This window comes from Ranitomeya imitator, chromosome 2 (genome assembly GCF_032444005.1).
Source record: "Ranitomeya imitator isolate aRanImi1 chromosome 2, aRanImi1.pri, whole genome shotgun sequence".
NCBI classification, from domain to species: Eukaryota; Metazoa; Chordata; class Amphibia; order Anura; family Dendrobatidae; genus Ranitomeya; species Ranitomeya imitator.
The window spans coordinates 489,486,797-489,514,022 of NC_091283.1; the positions used below are offsets into that span (position 1 = coordinate 489,486,797).

General features: G+C 44.8%; 1 protein-coding gene across 2 annotated transcripts in view; it reads right to left on the bottom strand.

The window, feature by feature from the left end:
* Positions 1-397: 397 nt before the first annotated feature.
* SPOP (speckle type BTB/POZ protein) overlaps positions 398-27,226 on the bottom strand; it is a 32,751-nt gene continuing 5,922 nt past the window's right edge. For both annotated transcript variants that reach the window (XM_069751429.1, XM_069751428.1), the window contains exons 7-11: positions 25,307-25,484; positions 15,653-15,708; positions 10,869-10,991; positions 2,133-2,275; positions 398-1,461 (exon numbers count right to left, since the gene is read on the bottom strand). In XM_069751429.1, coding sequence (XP_069607530.1) covers positions 1,317-1,461; positions 2,133-2,275; positions 10,869-10,991; positions 15,653-15,708; positions 25,307-25,484 — 645 coding nt within the window. In that variant the 3' untranslated portion in view covers positions 398-1,316. The remainder of the gene's footprint in view (positions 1,462-2,132; positions 2,276-10,868; positions 10,992-15,652; positions 15,709-25,306; positions 25,485-27,226) is intronic.

Here is a 27,226-nt window from a genome sequence, read left to right on the forward strand (position 1 = left end):
TAAGAACATATGTTTTCCTAACCCTGAACAACCCCTTTAAGTTAAAATCTCATTGCCAGGACAGAAAAATATGTCTAAAATCCCATGGAGATATTCCTACATTGCGGTCACCGGTGTTCAGTGAAAAGCGAGATCTTCATTCTCAATATCTCCCCTTCAAGGTGGAAAGGTTTTGCTGCTGTAAGCAACCGCTCTACTCCCAAGATGCCAGCTACATAACCGCGTGAACGTAGCTTCACAGGATGGCATATTCTTTGCGCATGATAAAGAACGGACCACTTCTGAAGACAACCCCCCTCCCCGTGTGCCCCATAGTGAGATTAGCCTAATGACGGGCATATTTAATTCCACAGTACTCTCGGAAGATGGAATGCGTTTAAAGGATAGTGATGCACAATACAAAATAGGAATTATTTATGGTCTCCAAAAAAAAAAAAAAAACGCTCTACTGGCTTTGAAGCATCAGTGGCTGAGCCTCACAACGTAACATAGAAGCTCCTGCAGGTACGAGAAGGCGAGTACAAGGTCAAAGCAAAGTAGGCAACATCACAGTCATGTCAAACAGTCTGTGGTTCCGATTGCTGGATCCAGCACCTCAATGCCAGACACGCCCTGATAAAGGCTGTTGGTACAACCCGAGGCGCTGTCTTGGTCTAAATTTATCTCGCCAACCATTAGTTCATTAAATGATATCACTAGATGAAGTTACAGGACCTGACCAAATTAATATTCCTTGGGTAATTGAAAAATTAATGAAATGAGACCCCCGAGACTGTATCCAGCAAACTCACCGCAGACTGAACGGTCAATGATAACGAACTTGGAAAATGCAAGTTTATAGTGAGGAGATGCTCTAATCTTATGGAACGGTATTAAAAGCAAAATTAAAAAGCTTTTTAAAAAAAAAAAAAAAAAAAGTTTAGCCCCTGCACTGTTTGGGAAAAACAAAAATTTGGGGTTGGAGAGCAGCTGTGGAAAGCTTGCAGTCTCAGCCCTTGAACGTCTACTCCAAAAGTCCTCCATGGAGATCGGAAACTTCTCTCCGCCCCTATAAATTAAGGTAAAGGTCCAGCAGGGAAATACCCGCGGGGAGGGCAAGTCTATTATTCTCCCTGCTCCTCACAGGAGACGGGAGACAGAAAGCTCAGTCTGGCCACGTGGCAAAGGAGAGTAGGGTGGCAACACACACAATGTCGGGGAGGTAAAGATAGAAACCTCCTCTCTCACCCCCTCCCCCACCAGTGTCTCTCATGCGATGAGGAAGAGGAGAGAGCGGCTCCAGATCAAGAGTGGATTATCTGTACAAGAGCTCGACTTTAGGATTGCTTCAGGCGCTTGCGAGGAGGGCCGAGGAAAGGGCACTGAGCCGAGGCCAAGGAACGGTATGCTTCTGCCACCAGGTGTGGATGAGAGACCACCATCGACTTCCATCCTGACGTTTCCATGACATCAGACGCATGGCTGCAGGGGAAGAGAAGGAGAGGAACATGATGCAGATGCCTTAGGCCACGAGCTCACGCTGCGGATTTTTATGGACTGATTTTAGTAAATCCGCAGGTAAATCGCAGTGCGGATTTCCTGCGAATTTACCGCAATTTTTTTGCGCATTTTGTGCGGATTCCCATTATGGAGCAGGCGGAATCCGCACAAAGAATTGACATGCTACAGAATAAACAACGCTACGTTTCCGCACGTTTTTTTTCCGCAGCATGTGCACTGCAAATTTTGTTTTCCATAGGTTTACATGGTACTGTACAACGCATGAAAAACTGCTGTGAATCTACAGCGGCCAATCCGCAACGCGTGCACATACCCTTAGGGTAGAGTCACAAGCCCTTAGAAATTATAGAGGTCTATTAGGTTTGTAAGCTGAGGCAAGGCATCAAACTCTCTGCCTAGTCATAAATGAAAACATTGTGGCTTCCCTCAACCACCACTAGAGGGCGCTTACAGTACACACATTTATTATTGGCTTCAATATAAAACAATATAGTGGGCGATGAGCACCCCCTAGTGCTGGTTACAGGAAGACATCAGTTTGATGACAGGAGCTCTCTAAATGGGCATTAATATAATAATATGGATTACTAATAATGGAAAACTATGTACAAATAAAAGATAAAATCACTTACTAGTTGATGAAGTCCACGGCCTGAGTCTTAAGCTGGTCTGCACTGTGCAAGTCAGCCAAGATCAGAATCTCTGCGGCGTTCTCCACGGACAGGTTGCTGCACAAAGCCTCCTCGCACATCACCTTCAGACGTTCCAGAGCATACTGTGGACAGGAGCAATAATCTGCTTAGACTCTGGCAGCATGGCAAGGGTTAAGGATGAAAACTTCTTAGAAGCTTTAGGGTTTTTTATTTTTTAAGTCAACCATCAGGACCGAATTATTTCTTAATGATCATCTCCGATGGCGTTCACTTCCACATCGGGAGGAGATTGGTGCCGATGACACGACATTGACCTGCGCCTGCCACAATGTGCGCATGATTGGCAGATATCGAGCACATGACATGTACACTATACAGGCTGGCCGTGCACACGTCCTGGCAGACACTAGACAATGGAAGTCGTCAGCGCAATGGTGTCAGCACCGATTACCTCTCAAAGTGGAAATGAGTGGAGTAGGGGAAACTTTATAATATGTCTTCAGTGGCCTTTCTGTACATCTTACTATTGATGTTCCTGGTATTGCAACTTAGTCCAGTTAGCCACGTTTTTTGCCCTGCAGCTTTGACCGATTTGAATGAAGGCGATGGTGAAAAATGCTGGCAAAGCTGCACAGAGAATTGACACGCTGCAGATTATTTTCTGCACCAAAGTCAAAATTAATCAATGTGTGCGTGACGCTTCAGGTTTCTCATTCACTTTGCTGTCATCGGGATCGTTTCAGGTTTTGCTAGAAAATCTTTAAAGGAAAAAACGAACCGAAAACGCTCCAAATATGCAACGTGTGCACACAGTCTATTTAAACTCTCAGAAAATCCTTTTAAGGCTATTTGTGCACGTTGAGTAATTTCTTGCAGAAAATTCCATTGCGTTTTTGGTGCGTTTTTTTCCTGTGCATTCAATGGGTCAAAAACGCACAAAAGAATTGACATGCTGCGGATTTAAACGCACAGTAAATCCTGAAAGGAAAAGTACTGATCATGTTTACAGCACTTCAGGATTCTCAATGACTTTGATTCCATAGCATTCCATAGAATTTTGGGGCCAATTCGGAGCGTAAAAAAATGCATCAAAAACGAATCGTGTGCACACAGTTTAACTTTCAGAAGCAATAAGCACAACTTGCTGTAAAGACCCCATGTCTGCAGATGGATTTACAAGGAAAACGACTTTCCCAATCATGGAACTATATAAAGAAATTGCTATATAGGCAATCCCTTACATACAGTGGGTCCGGAAAGTATTCAGACCCCTTTAAATGTTTCACTCTTTGTTTCATTGCAGCCATTTGGTAAATTAACAAAAAGTTCATTTTTTTCTCATTAATGTAAACTCTGCACCCCATCTTGACTGAAAAAAAACAGAAATGTAGAAAGTTTTGCAAATTTAATAAAAAAGGAAAACTGAAATATCACATGGTCATAAGTATTCAGACCCTTTGCTCAGACACTCATATTTAAGTCACATACTGTCCATTTCCTTGTGATCCTCCTTGAGATGGTTCTACTTCTTCATTGGAGTCCAGCTGTGTTTAATTAAACTGATCGGACTTGATTTGGAAAGGCACACACCTGTCTATATAAGACCTCACAGCTCACAGTGCATGTCAGACCAAATGAGAATCAGGAGGTCAAAGGAACTGGCCAAGGAGCTCAGAGACACAATTGTGGCAAGGCACAGATTTGGCCAAGGTGACAACAGAATTTCTGCAGTACTCAAGGTTCCTAAGAGCACAGTGGCCTCCATAATCCTTAAATGGAAGAAGTTTGGGACCACCAGAAGTCTTCCTAGACCTGGCCATCCAGTCAAAGTGAGCAAACGTTGAAGAGCCTTGGTGAGAGAGGTAAAGAAGAACCCCAAGATCACAGTGGCTGAGCTCCGGAGATGCAGTAGGGAGATGGGAGAAAGTTCCACAAAGTCAACTATCACTGCAGCCCTCCACCAGTTGGGCCTTTATGGCAGAGTGGCCCGACGGAAGCCTCTCCTCAGTGCAAGACATATTGAAAGCCCGCACAGAGTTTGCTAAAAAACACATGAAGGACTCCCAGACTATGACAAATAAGATTTTCTGGTCTGCTGAGATGAAGATAGACCTTTTTGGTTATAATTCTAAGCGGTATGTGTGGAGAAAACCAGGCACTGCTCATCACCTGCCCAATACAATCCCAACAGTGAAACATGGTGGTGGCAGCATCATGCTATGGGGGTGTTTTTCAGCTGCAGGGACATGACGACTGGTTGCCATTAAAGGAAACATGAATGCGACCAAGTACAGAGATATCCTGGATGAAAACCTCTTCCAGAGTGCTCTGGACCTCAGACTTGGCCGAAGGTTCACCTTCCAACAAGACAATGACCCTAAGCACACAGCTAAAATAACAAAGGAGTGCCTTCAGAACAACTCTGTGGCCATTATTGACTGGCCCAGCAAGAGCCCTAACCTAAACCCAATTGAGGTTCTCTGTAAAGACATGAAAATGGCTGTCCACCAACATTCACCATCCAACCTGACGGAACTGGAGAGGGTCTGCAAAGAAAAATGGCAGAGGATCCCCAAATCCAGGTGTGAAAAACTTGTTGCATCATTCCCAAGAAGACTCATGGCTGTACTAGCTCAAAAGGGTGCTTCTACTTAATACTGAGCAAAGGGTCTGAATACTTATGACCATGGGATATTTCAGTTTTTCTTTATTAATAAACTAGCTGAAGAGCCCGGCGTTGCCTGGGCATAGTAAATATCTGTGGTTAGTTATAGCACCTCACTTCTCTTACTTTCCCATCATGCCTCTCATTTTCCCCCTCACATCTCTCATTTTCTCCCTCACACCTCATTTTCCCCCTCACTCCTCTCATTCCCCCATAACACTTGTCATTTCGACCTCACATCTGTCATTTTCCGATCACTCCACTATTTTCCCTCACCTTTTCACCTCACACCTCTCATTTTCCCCTCAGTATATAGATGTTTGTCATCTCCTGTATATAGTATATACCTGCTGTATGTCATCTCCTCCTCTATATACCTATGTTTCATCTCCTCTTTTATATATTATATACCTGTATGTCATCTCCTCCTGTGTATAGTATATACGTGTGTCATCTCCTCCTGTATATAGTATATACCTGTGTCATCTCCTCCTATACATATATATACACCTGTATGTCATCTCCTCCTATACTATATACCTGTAAGTCATCTCCTCCTGTATATAGTATATACCAGTGTGTCATCTGCTCCTGTATATAATATATACCTGTGTGTCATTTCCCCTGTATAGAGTATGTACCTGTATGTCATCTCCTCCTGTATTAGACCTCGTTCACACGTTATTTGCTCAGTATTTTTACCTCAGTATTTGTAGGCTAAATTGGCAGCCTGATAAATCCCCAGCCAACAGGAAGCCCTCCCCCTGGCAGTATATATTAGCTCACACATACACATAATAGACAGGTCATGTGACTGACAGCTGCCGTATTTCCTATATGGTACATTTGTGCTCTTGTAGTTTGTTGTTATGAACAGGTGATTCAGAACCTCAATGGACCTGGTGAATACGAGCACAGAAAATGACCTGATAGTTGCTAAACACATAGGACGAGCTCTTAGACGTGGGAACTCTGCTGACCGCAATCCCTAATCCTATCACACCACACTAGAGGTAGCCGTGGAGCGCTCCTGACCAGACCTAGGCGCCTCGGGCACAGCCTGAGAAACTAGCTAGCCCTGAAGATAGAAAAACAAGCCTATCTTGCCTCAGAGAAATTCCCCAAAGGAAAAGGCAGCCCCCACATATAATGACTGTGAGTAAAGATGAAAATACAAACACAGAGATTAAATAGATTTTAGCAAAGTGAGGCCCGACTTACTGAATAGACCGAGGATAGGAAAGATAGCTTTGCGATCAGCACAAAAACCTACAAACAACCACGCAGAGGGCGCAAAAAGACCCTCCGCACCGACTAACGGTACGGAGGTGCTTCCTCTGCGTCCCAGAGCTTCCAGCAAGCAAGACAAACCAATATAGCAAGCTGGACAGAAAAAATAGCAAACAAAAGTAACACAAGCAGAACTTAGCTTATGCAGGGCAGACAGGCCACAAGAACGATCCAGGAGAGAGCAAGACCAATACTGGAACATTGACTGGAGGCCAGGAACAAAGAACTAGGTGGAGTTAAATAGAGCAGCACCTAACGACCCAACCTCGTCACCTGAGGAAGGAAACTCAGAAGCCGCAGCCCCACTCACATCCACCAAAGGAAGCTCATGGACAGAACCAGCCGAAGTACCACTCATGACCACAGGAGTGAGCTTGACCACAGAATTCACAACAGTTTGTCTGCTTATTACCGGTAATCAGATTTTTATGTTTGAAGGATAATACCAGAGTTGTGTGTGTTTTACGGCGAGTTTCATGTGTCAAGTTGTGTGTGAGTTGCATGTGGTGACATGCATGTAGCGACTTTTGTGAGATGAGTTGTGTGGCGACATGCGTGTAGCAACTTTTTGTGTGTCGAGTTGCATGTGACAGGTTAGTGTAGCAAGTTTTGCGTGTGGTGAGTTTTATGTGTGGTGCGTTTTGAGTATGTGCAAGTTTTGTGTGAGGCAACTTTTGCATGTGTTGCAACTTTTGTGCATGTGTCAATTTTTCCGCGTGTGCAAGTTTTGCGAGTTTTCCCTGAGGTGAGTTTTGCGCGTGTGGCGAGTTTTGTGTGAGCCTAGTTTTGTATGTGGCGAATTTTGCACGTGGCGAATTTTGAGCGGTGACTTGTGTTTCGACTTTTATGTGGCGAGGTTGGTGTATTTGTGGTGAAATGTGTGCTGAGGGTGGTATATGTGTTCAAGCACGTGGTAGTGTGTGGCGCATTTTGTGTGTGTGTTCATATCCCCGTGTGTGGTGAGTATCCCATGTCGGGGCCCCACCTTAGCAACTGTACGGTATATACTCTTTGGCGCCATCGCTCTCATTCTTTAAGTCCCCCTTGTTCACATCTGGCAGCTGTCAATTTGCCTCCAACACTTTTCTTTTCACTTTTTCCCCCCATTATGTAGATAGGGGCAAAATTGATTGATGAATTGGAAAGCGCGGGGTTAAAATTTCGCCTCACAACATAGCCTATGACTTTCCCAGGGTCCAGACGTGTGACTGCAAAATTTTGTGGCTGTAGCTGCGACGGTGCAGATGCCAAACCCGGACATACACACATACACATTCAGCTTTATATATTAGATTTGCAAACATTACTAAATTTCTGAGGGGGGGGGGGGGGGTTAAGTCAAGATGGGGTGCAGAGTGTACATTAATGAGAAAAAAAAAAGAACTTTTTAAAATTTACCAAATGGCTGCAAAGAAACAAAGAGTGAAAAAATGTAAAGGGGTCTGAATACTTTCCGTATGCACTATATTAGTGTGGATTCACCACATGTCACGGGATGACCCCATTTGAGGCCTAATTAGATTGAAGATCCTGAGACAGCAGAAGGTGCAGTGATGCAGCGTTCGTTCCTCAGGAGCTGTGCTTTACACATTTCCAGCTGGTGCGCACCAGAAAAAACACTCGTCTTGTTCAATTTCCCCGCTGTCTGGTCATATACGTATATATCTACTTTACAGTGTTTACACCGCATCCCTGCGGCTTTCTACAGACGGCTGGAAGTCTTCTCCTCACAGAGCTGTAATTACTACAACTTTGTTGCATTATTGACATGGCCGCTAAATCCGCCTGTAGCTGAATACATTCTCCTGTACGGTCCCTCCTCTTATTATTTATAACCCAGTGGCATCAAAGACCGAACGTCTCTCTCTCTATTACCCTGTGATCCCGGATCAATCAGCGACTCCCTCAGTGAGGTACAATTGCGGATAAGGGGTCTTGTCTGACTGTATAGTGTGACCACCGCATCGGAGGTTATTAAATAGTCTCTGACCTGCTGACAAGTCATAAATAGAAGCTCATAGACCCCCCAACATAATCCTCTGCCTAGAAGTCACTCAGACCCATGGAGGCCACCCTCTACGATATAAATTTACCCCAACAGAGTATACCGACTGGATTTGCATATATTAAATTAGATTCTACAAATTAAAACAATAGCCAAAATGAGACATTTACTAAAGCTGGGGCAAAATAATAGTGGAGCAGTTGCTCACGGGAACCAATCAGATTCCAGCTCTCATAGTTAGAAGTCCATTTAAGAATGAAACAGGCTACTGGATTGGTTGCTATGTGCAACAGCCACACTTTCCAGCACTTTAAAGAGGCTGTCCACTATAACACTGATGACGTATTCTTAGCATAGGTCATCAATGTCTGATCGATGGGTGTGCCACACACGGCACCACTGCCGATCAGCTGTTCTCGGTGCCGGCTGGAACTGCTCAGTTACGGAGCTGCACAGCACAGCTCTATCGACGGAATAGTGGCCGCGGTCAGGTGCTGCACATCCATCCCCTATTCAAATGAGTGAGGCGAATGTCCAGCACCCAGCCACTATACCATAGATGAAGCTGTGCTGCGCAGCTCCGTAACTGAGCAGTTCCAGAAGACACCGAGAACAGCGCACCCTGGGGAGCCATCAATAGTAAGGATTGAATATGTAAAATTTAACGAATGCAGCACGTCCCCCGAACATGTCTCACCAATGGATCGGCATCATCAGGGGATGGGACATTAGCGTGAAAAACATGTCAATTAACCACAGGAAAGTGGTGCTAAGCAGGGAATATAGCATGAGGTGGAGTAGTTGGAAGTGCACAGTCTCGCCCCAATGCACTTCCAGGCACAAACATACAGGACTTCAAAACGTGATTTCTTGCCATAAAAGAATCAACTTGCTGATCTTTTAATGGTCAAATTATTGGTTTGGAGGTGTGTAAGTTTCTGGCATGTCCCCTTTATTGGCCTATCAATATCAGATCAGTGGGTGTCTGACTCCCAACACACCCTATAAATCACCTGATTAAAAAGGCCAGCTATCCAGGAAGCACCACATCCCCTTTATTTACCAGGAACAGCGCTATACATTTGGCAGTGGCTGTACCCAGTATTGCAGCTTTCTATGGCTCAGTCCCACGCAAATAAATATACAGAAAGTACAGGGCTGTGCCTTCAATCATTGATCGTCAGGGGCACTCGGAGGTAGACATCCGCCGATTTGATATTAACGGCCTATCCTGAGGACAGTGCTGGAAACCCCCTTTAATAAATCTCCCCCAGTGCATTATGGGTATAGAATTGGAGAGCCTGCTGTAATCAGCCCAGCTCTGCTGCCTTCGCTTTCACAGGCTCAATAAATGAGAGGTCTATGTAGCAAATCAAACAATAGCGCAGTGTCAGATATCACCAGCTATGCCCCTGAGAGTGGCAGAGAAGCGAGCCCGGCTGTCTGTGATTCCTGACTGGCGAGATTGTGGAGGATTACGAGCAGGGAGAGGATGAGGAACTTTCCTCCTGCTGTACTTATAAAATGTTTACAATGAGATGATTCAGAAGACGAAAGGAAATAAAAAAAAACCTTGTACTGCGACTTGTGGCTGAACCGGGGAAGGTTTGTGCTGGGAGGATTCTGGCTTCTTCTGGGCCAGGAGTTAATCATTTGATTGAATCGAAAACCAGTAAAAACCAGTAAAGCTTGGACAATGTGACCCTGAACTGTGCTGAGGTTCTGCTCTATGGGGAGTTCTCATCAAAGCAGCAGGCACTGCGAGGTCTGGATGAGCGCCATTTAATAGTGCAATCCTACAGGTAAATAAATGCGCACCCTCCCTCCCAACAATATCTGACCGGTGGTCTACATATGGGCTCTTCTCACGGCACAAGCTACCAAAGGTGGGTTCCAAAAGTGTCACAAGCCCCTGCTGCCCCCCACTACTCCTGCACAGGTTTAGATCAGCTCTAATGCCATCATTTCTATGTGCATCCCACAACCAAAACGAAGAGCGACCAGAAGAAAGTCAGTGTGGCTTTTACTGTAAAACGCCAAGTAAGATTTTCACCCCCCCTCAGTGCATCACCATCTAGGGTGACCCACCCTTCACACACAGGCATCATCCAGCGTGCTATCTCTATGCACAGCTGCCATCTAGTGTACTCCCCCAATAAACAGACACCATCTAGGACTTCCCATTTACAGGCACAATCCAAGGTGTCCAGACCCTTGAACAGGTGCCAACGTCTCCTCCTGGATGACTCCCAGTGTATAGGCACTCCTCCTCATACATGGTGCCATTTAGTGTGCCCTCCCATAGTACCTCTCCCGAGTGCCAGCCTCCATATTTCCTCCACTGCTTCTTATGCGATTCCCCATCCAGGATGCCCAACCTCCATACACAGGTGACCTCCCACACCATGAATTGGTGCCAACCAGGGTACCCCCAGAGGTGCCATCCAGAGTGCCCCTCTGTATGTACAGGTGTCACTCTCCTGGTTGCTTCCTTATGTCCAGGTCCTACGCCCCTCCTGGTATAGCGGCAGCCAAGGTGCCTCTCCACACCATGCATTGGTGCCAACCAGGGTATTTTCCAGGCACAGCTCAATCCCAGGGATTCTCCTAACTGGAGACCTTCTTTCACCTGATGGTATGAGAATACCTTTATCTCCTTGCCTTTGGTCCCTGGTGTACAGAAGCCTCTCAGTCGTGATCATGATTGATAATTAGTCCTCATTAATAAATCAGCTAGTGCCGGTGGTAATCATACCTTGTCTGCAGCAGCCAGAAGATCATCAGCCATCTTGTCAAGGTTGGATGCCTTCCCGGTGTATATAAAACACATCATTTCCTTGAAGACATCTGGCTCCACATCTTTAATCTCCACACGATTCTAGGTTTGAAAAACACATAGTAAATATTCCAAATCTTGTTTGTGTCGGATCATCCCTCATCGCTCCATGTCATCATCAGTCCAAGTGGGTACAAACTCTACCGTACATCAACATAATAGACCGAAACGGAGGAACCTACAGTGTTTGGCCGGTATGAATCCCACTGGATAATGCCCGGGCCAAATTCACACCGCTAATCCCCTCTTAAAAGGGGCACTAAGCTTCAATCATGGAGATACTAATAGCAATCACTTGTATGTGACACACACATTTCTGGATGCCCGTCTATGATTACTGAAGGCTAGTCATCCACTGAGCAGCACAATCTGGCAGATAACAGGGAGCAATCACATACATACTGCACAGAAAGTAAAAAGCCAATTCCAGGTCATGGCATTGGGGGCGGCAGCTCAGGTTACACATCACATAATGGAATTGCAGGGTTATTATTGGCATCATTGAACCTTTCAATTAGTGCGAGTTACAGAATTTTCAAGGTCAAAGGGGGCAAAAGCAGAAAGGGGGCACCATTTATGACCTGTGAAAAAGGCAGATTAACAGCAGCAGCAGATCAGAGGCAAGGAGACCCCCCCAATTAGTTATTATACTGTGCAATCGGCCATCCTGCAGCCCCAAAATATATTATAAAGTCATCTCAATATACCATAAGTTTACAACAGCCTCGTTCACGCGTCGTTCTCACTCTCATAGACTTCCACTGAGTTGAGCCTCCGGCTGACCCAGCAAACACTGGAGTGATCCGGCAGGTCACAAGTAGTAGAAGACGATCGGAGCGGCACCAAGATCAGCAGAAGACGACGAATGGTAAGTATATTTGTAGGGGCAGGAAACTTACATTACTGGAACCACTCTTGGGGGGTGAAAAAAAAAGAAAAAGAAAAAAAGAACACAGAGTGGTGCTTTAAAATAAAGCAATAAAAAATAAACTGTTGAGTGGACAAAAAATAAATAAATAAGGCCAAAACTTAGAAACGAATGTCCTGTTGCAATGGGATTTATGGGGTTAATGTAGCACAGTGGTGAATGCAAGTACTGCAGGACACCGTAAGCAGGAGACTGTTAGGGTATGTGCACAAGTTGCAGATTTGTCTGCGGATTTTTGTGCACTAAATTCGCAGCTCTTGGCACAAAAGGCAGGTGCGTTTTTTGCGCAGTTTTGGTGTTTTTTGCGCTATTTTGATTTTTTATGCTTTTTTTAATACGTTTTTTGTTTGCGTGTTTAAAAGCTACATAAAGATGTATTAATTGAACAAAAAAAAGATTTGTGATGTCATGTCTTATCCAACCCACACTCCATTAGGGTACCGTCACACAGTGGCATTTTGATCGCTACGACGGCACGATTTGTGACGTTCCAGCGATCTCGCTGTGTCTGACATGCTCCTGCGATCAGGGACCCCGCTGAGAATCGTACGTCGTAGCAGATCGTTTGAAACTTTCTTTCGTCGTCTAGTGTCCCGCTGTGGCGGCATGATCGCATGGTGTAACAAAGGTGTGCACGATATTGTATACGATGTGCGCATAGTAACCAACGGCTTCTACATCGCACATACGTCATGAAATTATCGCTCCAGCGTCGTACATTGCAAAGTGTGACAGCAGTCTACGACGCTGGAGCGATATTGTTACGATGCTGGAGTGTCACGGATCGTGCCGTCGTAGCGATCAAAATGCCACTGTGTGACGGTACCCTTACACACAACATAGATAGACAGAGATAGATAGATAGGAATGAGATAGATAGATGTAGATAGATATATCTATGAATACATGTAGATAGACATATCGATAGTTAGGCTACTTTCACAAATCAGGTTTTTGCCGTCAGGAATAATACGGAGAGTTCTGAAAAAAAGGAATCCGTTTTTTTCCGCCCGATCAGTTTTTTTTCCTCAGAGTTGTATTAGTGCCAGATTGTGCCTGATGGCCACACGTTTCATCAGTTATTATGCCGGATCCGCCAAAAAAAACCGTTTCCGGCAGATGGAGAAAACGTACAGAAGAACGTTTTTTTGCTGTCAGGCGAAAAAACGACCAGCGACGGATCAGGCGAAAAATTTATGAAACTGAGATGTGACATGATGAATCCGGCCTCCGAATCCAGTTTTCCATGCATTTTTCCATTCAAATCATGCACATTTTCCGTTCTCACTCTCTCTATAAAAAAAAAAAAAAAAAAAAAACAGATCCGTTGCAAATAGTGAAAAACTGATGCAACTGATCCGTTTTTTTTAGAGAGAGAACGGAAAAAAATGGCGTGGGCTCCCGTGCAATTTTCTGCACCAGAGGGGGAAAGCCAATGGCCGGGGGCCAATATTTGTAGCCTGGGAAGGGGTTAATACCCATGGCCCCCTCCCAGGCTATGAATATCAGCCCGCAGTTGTCTGCATAGCCTTTACTGGCTATTAAAATAGGGGGACCCCCCCAATTAAATGATGTGGTGTCCCCCTTTATTTTCTAGCCAGAAAGGCTATGCAGACAGCTGTGGGCTGATATTCATAGCCTAGAGAGGGGCCATGGATATTGCCCCCCCCCCCGGCTACAAATACCAGCCCGCAGCCGCCCCAGAAATAGCGCATCTATTAGATGCGCCAAATCCGGCACTTAGCTCCTCTCTTCCCACTCCCGACTAGCGGTAGGATATGGGGTAATAAGGGGTTAATGTCACCTTGCTAATGTAAGGTGACAATAAGCCCGGTTAATAATGGAGAGGAATCAATAAGACGCCTATCCATTATTAATCCTAGAATAGTGAAAGAGTTAAAAAAATAAATAAAGACCCAGCCAGAAAAAAGTATTTTAATATTCTTAATTTAACCATTACTCGGTCGCCTGTAAAAAATTAAAAATAAACCGTATACTCCCTGTCCGACGCAGTCCAATTAATAACGAGTGTCCCACGACGATCTCCCCTATAGAACAGTGACATCGGGTGATGTTACTGCTCTATAGACCTCCAGTGACACACTGAAAGGAGACAATAGCTCCTGCAGTGCATCACTGAGAGGTTACCTTAGTTCAGGATCTCACTTTATGGCAAAGCTGCATGGGAACTTTCTCACACAGCAGTGCCACAAGTGATACTAGGGACTATTTTTTACAGTGGTGGAGGAATACAGTGCGGAAGGATACCTTCTATCATTGTATTCCTGGAGCCCCTGGAGAGTGGTCGCATCAGCTGATGCTGGTGCTCTCCTTGGAAGATCGCCGTGGGACACTCATTTTAATTGGATTTCTGCGGATCAGGGAGTATATTGTGTGTTTAGTATTTTAATATTTTTTACAGGTGACACTGGCTTCGGGGATCAAGGTGACGGTGAGTATGTACTCTATGTTGTATGTACTGTATGTCTATATGTATTGTATGAATGTACTGTATGTATGTATTGTATGTTATATGTTGTATGTACCGTTATATGCTGTATGTACCGTTATATGTTGTATGTACCGTTATATGTTTGTGTTTTGTTTGTTTTTTTACATTCAACACATTAGCCGGATGAAGGGACTACTACTGTCCCATCATTGGCTAATGTGTCAATCACTGTCACTGTAGCAGGCATAGCCGGATGGGATTTGTAGTCCCATCGGACGATGCCCACACACACACACACAAAACACACAAAGACCCCCAGCAGCCCCCACAGACCCCCGGAAGACCCGCACAGACCCCTGGAAGCCCCACACACTTTCCCCCCCTCCCGATCTGCAGCGTTTTCACCCGCAGCTAAACCGCAGCTCTTTTTTACATCTGCGGTTTTGCCGCAGATGTGCCCGACTCAATGCAAGTCAATGGATGCAGAAACGCTGCAGATCCGCACAAAGAATTGACATGCTGCAGAAAAAACAATGCTGCGTTTCCGCGCGTTTTTTTCCGCAGCATGTGCACCGCGGATTTGGTTTTCCATAGGTTTACATGGTACTGTAAACCGCATAGGAAACTGCTGCAGATCCGCAGCGTCAAAAACGCTGCGGATCCACGGTAAAAACCACAACGAGTGAACATGGCCTTACTTTCTTCCACTCCTAAAAAGGCTGACCTTTTCATAGGAAAAAATAGGCCCCACAAGAAAAACTATAAAACATAATATTTTCACGGCTTTATTCGACACCCTAAATAAGCTTCGGCCAAACTTATTTTTGTGGCCTGGAGAGATAGCTATGATTCCACGGCACAAGTTTATAGGAACACAGCCTATAACTTCTCTGAAGAAAGCAAATAACAAATTTACTGGCCAAGTTTATGAGAACACATCCTATAACTTCAGTGAGTAATGCTAATAACAAATCCACTTGACAAGTATACAAGAAAAATCTGAAGCCCCTAATGACCAGGTGTGAAAGTGCTGTCCAAGCGTGGGGGAGTCCTATAGAAGCATTGGCGGTGCTGATGCTTCTATTCGCTGCATAGCGCTCATTAAGAGCTAGGTAGCCAGAGAAACAGAAGACAGACGCAGTGATAAACCGCCCTTATATCCTCCCCAGGTTCCCTAACAGCCAGGGACCGGACTTGTTTCTGCTTGATTGCAGTAGTGTTAACCCATAAGTGTTGCGGGGTTAAAGCACATGACCACGGACTGTAAATGTATGACACTAGGACGTTATAAGGTTAATCAAACCTGAAATGACAATACCTTACCTTCTTACTCTCTTCCATCTCATGCTCAAACATTGCGCTGAACACAGGAGACCGGGCTATAGGAGGGGAAAAAACAAAGTAAAGAGAAAAATATATAAAATGATCCTGGGCTCATCATCATCTATTACACATTCAATGCACTGACTAAGCTAATTACCATAGGTGCAGTTCTACTTGGCCAAGCATGTCTGTGTATATCTATATTAAAAAAAACAGAAGGCCGATGCTTTGCCCGAAGCCAAAATTGATGATTCTTATTAGTTGCCCGTGTGAAGCCAGACTGAGGATATTCAGTGGCTGCGATCCAAGGCAGCTGAGTTATTGGTTCCATCATTTGGAAGCGGCAGCTATAATCAGATAGCTGGCTACTTGCTTTTTCATCCACACCCACTTCAGCAGTACGCTGACTTTAGGAGTTTGCTTTCTGCATCATACAAATAAAAGTTTAAAGGATGAATGATTTTCATCTGCCGCAGATTTAAAGGGGATCGGTTGCCAGGTTAAAAGTGGAGAGTTCTTGCTGGTATCTTATTTCTGATGCTCCCCCTGAGTATTCAGTTTTTGTTTTTTTTTTAAATCAGAAATAGGTTTCCAGAGATATGAACCTTTTCTTTTAGTGCAAATTGTCAACGGTCTTCAGTGAGAGGGCGTGGCTTAGAGTAATTATGCAGCGCGGCCTATAGACACGCCCCTGTGAGACACACCCCCTAGTAAAAGGCCAGAAAAATGATCACTAAAGAAGGCGGCCCATGTCTCTGCAATCGTATGGGGGGATTTAAATTTAAAAAAAAAAAAAAAATACAGATAGTTGCAGGGAGAATAAAGAGCAAAAACTGTTCATATTCCACCGATGACAAGTCTTCCTTAACAGATGCATGGTCACCAGAATGACAAGAGACTGTACCAGCATGGAATAAAGCCACCGACCTATTAATTGTCTCTGGTACAGCCAGAAAGTACAGTGCTCGGCTTTCTCCTGCAGTCCTATAAGCAATGGCTGCCATCTCATCTGATGGCATTTCACAGCCGGGATTGGTGGGGGTCCCAGCAATCAGGGCCCCAAAGACCAGCCAGTTATCACCTATCCACAGGCTACCTTGCAGAGTTTACTCCACCGCTTTAATAGGTTTTACAAGTCCTTTCACCGTGTAAAAATCTCCACTTCAGCATTGGGTCCAGAGCAGTGATGAGCAAACCTGTCCGGATAAGGTGTTATCTGAGCATGCTTGTGTCCAAACTGTCTTCAGCTTGCTTGAATACTATGTTCGAGTCCCGGCGGTTGCATGTCTTGGGGCTGTTCGACAGCTGTAACACATGCGGGGATTGTCTAACAAACAGGGAATCACTGCATGTGTTTCTGCAGTCGAACAGCCGCAAACTATGCAGGAGCGGGGACTCGAACATATTAATCGAGCACGCCCAAGATAATCGGATAACACGCTATCCTAGCAGGTTCGCTCATCACTATTCATCAGATAATTACCTATTATTTATATAACGTTTTTGTGTCACGTGTATCTTTATCTTTTTGGGGGGGGGGGCATTTTTTTTTTTTTTTTACTACACAACTTTTATTTAAAAAAAAATAATTAATTAAATAAATAAATAAATAGCAATCTTGCAAATTTCGCTGAGGCTACTGGTGTTATATTTGAACTCATGCGGGTTTCCTCTAGGGCAGGTATGTCAACTCAAATACACAGAAGGCCAAAATTAAAAGCTTGGATAAAGTTGCTGGCCTAACCTGATATTTATTGAAAAAGTATATTTCATAACTTCATGAACTTTTTCATATGGAAACAAAATAAAGGGGGTGTCCCACGAACAAAGTACATTTTCATTAATAGAGCTTAGAATAAAATAGTGAAATAATATAACGGTATTTAAGAGCAGTAAAAAGCATATGGCCCAATTTTAAATATGTAACAAAGGATGAAAAACCTTGAACAATACAGATAATAAAGTAATATGCAAACAAACCCCCCAAACACAGTATGATACCCCCACAGTGAAAGCCTCCACACGCATGGTATGATGACCCTACTGTGCCCCCTCCCTGAATCCCCCCAACAAATGATAGTGACCCCATCACCGAATGATTCTCCAACTGTAAACCCCACACACCCCTCCATAAAATGTGCTCCATACAGAACAACAGTCCCTACATACTCCTCCATAATGTATAACGGGGCCCTGCATTGCCTTCCATACAGTATAATGGCCCAACAAATATTCAATACAATATAATGGCCCCCACATAGCGGACCATACAGTATAATGGCCCCCACATAGCGCACCATACAGTATAATGGCCCCACATAGCGCACCATACAGTATAATGGCCCCACATAGCGCACCATACAGTATAATGGCCCCCACATAGCGCACCATACAGTATAATGTTCCTACATAGCGCACCATACAGTATATAATGGCTTCACATAGCGCACTATACAGTATAATTGCCCTACATAGCGCACCATACAGTATAATGGCCCTACATAGCGCACCATACAGTATAATGGTCCTACATAGCGCTCCATACAGTATAATGGCTTCACATAGCGCACCATACAGTATAATGGCCCTACGTAGCGCACCATACAGTATAATGGCTTCACATAGCGCACCATACAGTATAATGGTCCTACATAGCGCTCCATACAGTATAATGGCCCTACATAGCGCACCATACAGTATAATGGCCCTACATAGCGCTCCATACAGTATAATGGCTTCACATAGCGCACCATACAGTATAATGGTCCTACATAGCGCTCCATACAGTATAATGGCCCTACATAGCGCACCATACAGTATAATGGCCCTACATAGCGCTCCATACAGTATAATGGCTTCACATAGCGCACCATACAGTATAATGGCCCTACATAGCGCACCATACAGTATAATGGTCCTACATAGCGCTCCATACAGTATAATGGTCCTACATAGCGCTCCATACAGTATAATGGCCCTACATAGCGCACCATACAGTATAATGGCCCTACATAGCGCTCCATACAGTATAATGGCTTCACATAGCGCACCATACAGTATAATGGCCCTACATAGCGCACCATACAGTATAATGGTCCTACATAGCGCACCATACAGTATAATGGTCCTACATAGCGCTCCATACAGTATAATGGCCCTACATAGCGCACCATACAGTATAATGGCCCTACATAGCGCACCATACAGTATAATGGCCCTACATAGCGCTCCATACAGTATAATGGCTTCACATAGCGCTCCATACAGTATAATGGCCCTACATAGCGCACCATACAGTATAATGGCCCTACATAGCGCTCCATACAGTATAATGGCTTCACATAGCGCACCATACAGTATAATGGCCCTACATAGCGCACCATACAGTATAATGGTCCTACATAGCGCACCATACAGTATAATGGTCCTACATAGCGCACCATACAGTATAATGGTCCTACATAGCGCTCCATACAGTATAATGGCTTCACATAGCGCACCATACAGTATAATGGCCCTACATAGCGCACCATACAGTATAATGGCTTCACATAGCGCACCATACAGTATACTGGTCCTACATAGCGCTCCATACAGTATAATGGCCCCACATAGTGCTCCATAGAGTATACTGGCCCCACATAGTGCTCCACACAGTCCAACCGGCTTTAAAACAAGAGTGCATATTTTCATTGGAGGAGAAAGCCCCGTTATTCCTAAAAATTAAGTTATCCTTTATCTTCTGATTGGGGCTCTGCAGTCCTGTCCTTAATGGTGCAGACATGTGCATGCTCAGTCTATGAGACAGCCAAGTACAGAACTCTGCCATTACCGGCAGTCCCATAGACAATGAATTGAGCAGAGGCTGACCAAGAGCATCTCCACTTCAATGAGGAGGGTGCGGCGCAGCCCTGTTCTTGGGGTTCCAGAATCCCTATCCCAGCGGTCAAACCTCCAGTGATCAGAATTATCCCCTATCCCGTGGATAGGAGATAACTTTTTTTTATTTAGGAATAACCACTTAAAGATCTTTTTTTTGTGTTTTGTTTTTTTAAAGCAAACTTCAAGTGGGAAAAAGGAGGTTTTATGGGACCAGAAAATCCCTTTAAATCCATTCCCACCATTATTGGTACTGCTTTCCTAAACTCTAGGATGACAAAAGTCTCTAGTTTTGCAGGGATGTGGGAGCTGGAGGATACAGTTCTACTATTCAGGAACCAGGGAAAGCTGGGTGACGATCATAGTTGGCTGCACGTGGGGGGTACAGATTGGCGTTCACAGGGTGACGCTTTCTACCTGTGAATCATAGCACTTTGCTGTTCCAGCCTCCACACTGAGCGCATTGCTTCATTACTTGCGTCTGTCACAGAATATAGAGTGAAGGCTGGAATTACGTTCACGGTGACACTGAACTCTGCACAGATCAATATGACAAGAGCGCTGGTAATGTCGTCCTGTCCCCGTGCTTCCAGGGTCGCCCGCAATGATCACAGCCCCAGCACTGCGAATACAGAGAAATAGCTCATTGATGGCCGCCATGATGACTCATTTGCAAACTTTGTGAAACCACCGAGCGGGATTACAAAAACAAGTCGGGAATTTCCTTAGAGCAGAAGTAACCAGACGACTTGTAGGGAAGACGTAGAGCAAAGCCAATGCAGAGCTGCGGCCTGCTCGTTGCCTTAAAGGAACAGGCACATGAAGACTTTAGATGCACTACCGGTATGGAGGATTGTGCTTAGACAACAATTCCCGAAAGGATACCATCACTAGTAGAGTTAGAGAGAACAGCCTGAGCTCTAAAGGCACCAAACACATTAGGACCGGGGGCTTCCTGACTCTTCCCCAACAGATGATGGGGAGACAAGGATTAGGAATTTTAAAGTCGGACCCTTTAGTTTTTAGGGGAGACGACCCTCTGCCAGAAGCGGCTTTCTACTTTTTCTCCGTCAGTCTCAGGCCATTAAAACTTCTAAGATTTCAATTTTTTCTTTTTAAAAGGGTGGGTACCCTTTAAATAGATAATAGGTCCCCATTTTAGAATTTGGCCCCCAGTGGCACCACAGTATCAGATGCACGTTACACTGCAGGGTAAGTGTAGGATGGCGGCCTATGCAAAAGTCTAATTGCTTAAAGCTGTCAGAACGGAAGCCCCCTTTATGAGGTCTATATACCCCAACACGGCATGAGGAGGTAGCCCCGTTCTCCAACTCTATGAATAAAATGGCCGTGTATGAATGTAACGCTCAGCATTCAATCCTTAGAAAGTAACAACACGCAACAATAATGATCAGGGGGTTGCAAAGTAAGGACCCCCACCACCTGTTAGATATTTATGGCGTATCCCTTTAAGAATCTCCCAGGTACTGGATGCTCTTTGGATTGCTAACCCCCCCACCAGGAAGACAATAAGCAGATAGAGCCCCCTCCCCTGTTATCAGCCTGCACTCAGGATATGCCTAGTTATATGCTAATCCCACACGCGGCCATATTTCATGACAATTCTCTCTAGAAAGTGACTAAAGCACCAGCTGCACACGGCTCCCATTTCAATGAAAATGATATTTTTATGGCAAAAAGCACAAATACACAGGTGCAACATTATACAGCTCTGGGAACAACATTCAATGGGATTTCTAGGAGTAAAAAAAAAATTGAAAATAAGAAGAAAAAAAAAGTCATTGCTTATTTGTATTGCAGTCTTATAGAAAGATCCAAACATCTTCAAATACTTCATAAGGGAAACAGCACCACTCTTGTCTACAGGCTGAATCTGGTAGTGCAGCTCAGTCCCCTTAAGGGGGCTTCTGATCAAACAGCTGATTTTGCCAGGGGGATCCAAGTGTAGTATTATATGGCAGCTGTTCACAAGATACAGAAGAAGGAGCCAACCAGGGGTCTCAGGGAGAAACTAAGTGCAAGGGATGGCGTCCATATGAGAGGTATAGGGGTCATTTCAATCCCTCTGACTTGAATGGAGTGAGCTGCAATACCAGACACAGCCTGTGGAGAAGAGTGGCGCTATTTTGGTCCAAAAAAAAAAATGTAATCTTAGACATAGCTCTCCATTTATCAAGTCTAGCATTTTTTTAAGTGTGCTGATGTAAGACAGCCATCACTTTGCAGCAATATAAGCAGTTTTATGCCAGAAAAGTGGTGTAAAGCGTCTGATGAATCGTGGCCCACGTCTTTCTCTTTGTGAGGCGGTAGAAGGTTTGTCACAGCTGGTAAAACCACTCTGCCAACACTTTCCGCACCTTATCATTATTCCCCCTGGATTGAAACCCAAGAGGAAAGCTGAGAAAACACTGAGAACACAAACACTCCTCAAATAAAAGGAAAAAACCTTCTCCCATTACAAAAGCTGCAAACTGGCAACAGCGCGAGTCGCAAAGGCAACCCGTCAGGTGCCGCTCCGGCACCTAGGAAAGCTGGGTGCCAGCATCTGCACGAGCTTTTCAGAAAACAGAGGCATGCAAGTACTGATCTGATATCGATGGCGGACAGATCGGTCAATCCCTTCAGTGTCCCAATGACAAGACGAGAAGTTTTATTAAAGGGGTGAGAAATTTGTGCAGTCGCTCGCAGGTTGGCGAAACGTCGAGAGTGTGCACTGTTGACATTCCCCTCTAATTCCAGTGCTGGGTGGGAGGTCATTTGACCACAAGTGTTCGGGCTGCACAAACGAGATCATGTCCGGACTACATTCTCATCCGCTTTATCTAACGTTCTTTTCAGAGAAGCAGATGAGAATCTAGTCGGCATGTGATGACAACTATGCAAACCGTACGTGGGCTACGTGATAAGCCACTTGTGCTGGAATTACAGGGGAATCCTGACAGCGTGCATTATGCTCAGCAGTCTGCAGTCACATAGTGACTGCAGACATTTCTCTGGAGCCTAGAAAACCCCTGTAATACACACAGCAACGTCCCACTACCAATAATGCTGAGAATGGGGGAGGGGTACACACATTATGGTTTCGCCTTCGACCTTTACATCCCAATCATCTGTTATAATGGCCTGGGCAGCATTGTGTGGCTCTCTATTATCACCATGTGCATGGAGTTTGCATACTGCTCCCTCGGGGTCCGAGGCTTCCACCCTAAGGGTACCGTCACACTATACCATTTCGATCGCTACGACGGTACGATTCGTGACGTTCCAGCGATATCGTTACGATATCGCTGTGTCTGACACGCAGCAGCGATCAGGGATCCTGCTGAGAATCGTACGTCGTAGCAGATCGTTTAGAACTTTCTTTCATCGCTGGATCTCCCGCTGTCATCGCTAGATCGGTGTGTGTGACACCGATCTAGCAATGCGATCCAGCGATGCGTTCGCTTGTAACCTGGGTAAACATCGGGTAACTAAGCGCAGGACCGCGCTTAGTAACCCGATGTTTACCCTGGTTACAAGCGTAAAACTAAAAAAAAAAAACAAACAGCACATACTTACATTCCGGTGTCCGTCAGGTCCCTTGCCGTCTGCTTCCCGCACTGTGACTGCCGGCCGTAAAGTGAAAGCAGACACAGCGGTGACGTACTTTCACTTTACAGCCGGCAGTCACAGTGCGGGAAGCAGACGGCAAGGGACCTGACGGACACCAGATGTAAGTATGTGCTGTTTGTTTTTTTTTAGTTTTACGCTTGTAACCAGGGTAAACATCGGGTTACTAAGCGCGGTCCTGCGCTTAGTTACCCAATGTTTACCCTGGTTACCCAGGGACCTCGGCATCGTTGGTCGCTGGAGAGCTGTCTGTGTGACAGCTCCCCAGCGACCACACTACGATTTACCTACGATCACGGCCAGGTCATATCGCTGGTCGTGATCGTAGGTAAATCGTATAGTGTGACGGTACCCTAAGACTAAAAATTGCTTGTAGGTCAATTGGCGTCCCCTGAAGCTGGCCCCAGTCTGTGTGAGAGGAGGTGGGCCGCATATGAGAAGCTTCACCAGTGCTAGATTGGCCGTAAATGTGCACGTGATAGCGATCACCCGTTACATTACCTCTGCATGATTGGGTGTACCTTGTCACGGCAGGATGGCTTTTACGCTGTTTTGATCAAAATATTGATAACTACGTCTAACAAACAGCCAACGCATGCATGTGAGATATGCAGCCGCAGGGACTCAAACCTATTTCTCTAAGACACTCTGTTAGCACCCGAGCATGCTTAGATAACACCTTATCCCAGCACGTTCGCTCATCACTGGTTGTCACCCATCTTTCCACAGAGACGGACTAGCAATCATCTTTATACTAATACACATGTGCCATTCAGGTTTCTTGGAAAGCTTGGTCCTGACCCTTATAGAGGCGGTCACTTTAATTTTTTTGGAAAGAGACAATTTCTAAGCCTCCCACCCTTATAATGAACTACCTGCAAAAAGCAATGGGCGACATTTAGATATTTTACTGCTGCTATCAGTTCTTCTCGCACTTACTTCTCCTAACAATGATGGAATAATTTATCACTGCATGGATTTAATTGAAAGGAAATCAGACGGCAACCAGACACCAGGGAAAACTGTGGACGCGTTCTTAAGGAACCAGCAAAACTCCGCAGTCAGGACTTCATCACTGGGTTATATGGACTGAACATTATCATATTAAAGGGATGGGTCTGCGTATATTCCTATATTTAGGACTTTCCAAGTAGCTGCTCTCTGATCCATCTTCTGCAATCCTTAGTCAGGTTGCATTACTGCGCTGAATTATCAAATGCCGGATTAAAGAAATGTCCCTGAATATACCGAGTATTGATGAGTATTGATTTCCTCTGTCTTCATGGATGAGGGATGTCTACCCTTCAGCCACAATTCTAGATCACCACCATGACATATGCTCAATAAACGGAGGAATGTATCCATCTAAGGTCGGCTTCATTCTCGGTCTATGGGCAGACTGCAAGGACTGGATCAGCAATGGATCTCCTGACCCTAATTCATCAGGCCGTAGACATGACAAAAATCACAGACATGTGAAGCTGGCCCAAAAGATGATATACCCTTAATCGTGTGGAATATATATATATATCTCAATTTAATTTTTAATGGCTATATCCACAGGAAAAAAGCTATAAATGTCTGATGGATACAAGTTCCACTGTTAAGAATGAACGAAGATGTCCCATAGAAGTGAATGGAGGGAGTCACGCATAGGCACAACCACCTCTGAATTCACTTTCCGCCTGAATGCGGAGATTACGGCCAGATCATGTTATATATATGGCGGCTTAGAGTGGAAATGAAGCCACCAATCCTGGCATAGCTACATGTGAGGATATCACTTTGGTGACCTCTAAGATCTCCGATCATCATTTATTGCAGAATAAAAGGCTCCGGTGTCTTGTAGAGTCATTTTTGTGGCTTCTTAAAGGTTTCTGTTACCGGAAATCTGACAAACTTGTAATCCAAAGTCGATTCAATAGCAGTGTGTAAGATTCCCTGTACTAGAAATCTCTGCGCAGTGCCAAAGGGGTATATACTCTGTCAAGAGCCATTTAGGTGAAAGTTAATTAGGGTTTCTTTATGTCAAATGTGTGATATCAGAAAACACTTTACAAGGAGTTCCCCTTTAAGACTGTATGTTATTGTAAACTCGGCGGAGACGCGTTATACATAGGACCCCTGAAAACATAATAAACTGACCTGCGAGGATGGCTTTGTGCGCCTGAAATTCCTGGCCGGCCACACACAGGCAGCAGTCTGTAAAGCGAGAGTTCTCCCATAACCCTCCCAGCTCATCAGCTAGACGACATTCTGGTACTTTCACCATGTTCATCGTATTCTGACCGGAAATGTTGACAGAATCCTGAACCACGCTGACCTAGGGGACGAAACACGGGTCACATCATTAATCAAGGGCGCCGTAATGAAGAAGTCACGCGACCGTCTAATATTCTGTTTATTGTGGTCCACTATGCCACTATTTTCAAGATCTCTGCTTGCGGTCAGTGAATGGCATCATTTACAGCTATACTAATAATCAGAGCATTACAGCCGACAACTTCATCTACGATTATAGTCACCGGACTGAACTCCTAGTTGCCAAAATGGCTGGTTATTAGTCCACTAGATGGTGGCCCGATTCTAACGCATCAGGTATTCTAGAATATGCATGTCCACGTAGTATATTGCCCAGCCCACGTAGTATATTGCCCAGCCCACGTAGTATATTGCCCAGCCCACGTAGTATATTGCCCAGCCACGTAGTATATTGCCCAGCCACGTAGTATATTGCCCAGCCACGTAGTATATTGCCCAGCCACGTAGTATATTGCACAGCCCACGTAGTATATTGCACAGCCCACGTAGTATATTGCACAGCCCACGTAGTATATTGCCCAGCCACGTAGTATATTGCCCAGTCACGTACTATATTGCCCAGCCACGTAGTACATTGCCCAGCCACGTATTATATTGCCCAGAGCCACGTAGTATATTGTACAGCCATGTATGTCACAGGTTAAAAAATAAAAAATAAACATATACTCACCTTCCGATCCGAGGGCCCCTTGTAGTTCTGTCACCTGTGCGCGGTGCACGCGGCAGCTTTCCGGTCCCAGGGTGTGATGACGTCGCGGTCACATGACCGTGATGTCATGGCAGGTCCTTCTCGCGCAGGCGCGCATGACCTGTGATGTAGTATATTGGCCAGCCACGCAGTATATTGCCCAGCCACGTAGTATATTGCCCAGCCATGTAGTATATTGCCCAGCCACGTAGTTTGTAGTATATTGGTCAGCCACATAGTATATTGCCCAGTAATGTAATATATTGGCCAGTGACATAAAATAAAAAATAAACATACACTCACCTTAGTCCTGTCGCCTGTGTACGGTGCACGCGGCAGCTTCCGGTCCCAGGGTTAGTATGACTATGAGAGCAGAACCTGTGATGACGTCGCGGTCACATGACCGTGACGTCATGGCAGGTCCTTCTCCCATAGCATCCTTAGCACCGAAACCTGCCGGCGGACCGGACGAGACGTCGGAGGGTGAGAATAACGTGTTTTTTTAAAATTATTATTATTTGTAACATTAAATCGTTTTACTATTGATGCTGCATAACCTGAGAGTTAAAGAGAAAGTTACAATCTCCTATCAGGACAGGAGATAGATTTTTGCAGACTGTACACACTGGATACATTGTAACAAACCATCAGACATGAGAAGGCATTGGCTTGTACAAGTTTTCAGCTCCTGAGTAGAAACACAAATTTTCCTCTTAAGTAACAGCAAGCAGAGATCATGAGAAGGCCAAATGATCAAAAGACAAAATATTAGATAGAATCTCTTTTTACAATACTTAAAAGAAGATCCATAGTTTTAATTTAGATTTCATAATTCATTAGTACACATAAAAATAAGAAACGTTTTCATATATCTTAGAGAAATCTGCTTCTTTCTCTGCCACGACTGATAAAATCTGTATTCAGTGAAGACAGAACTTCCCATTACATTATTACTGAGATAGCAGTTGGTGCTTATAACAGTCTATGGAGAAGAAGAAGAAAGGAGCTGTAAGCAGACACAGGTACAGTTCTGCATAGAACTTTATACACACCAA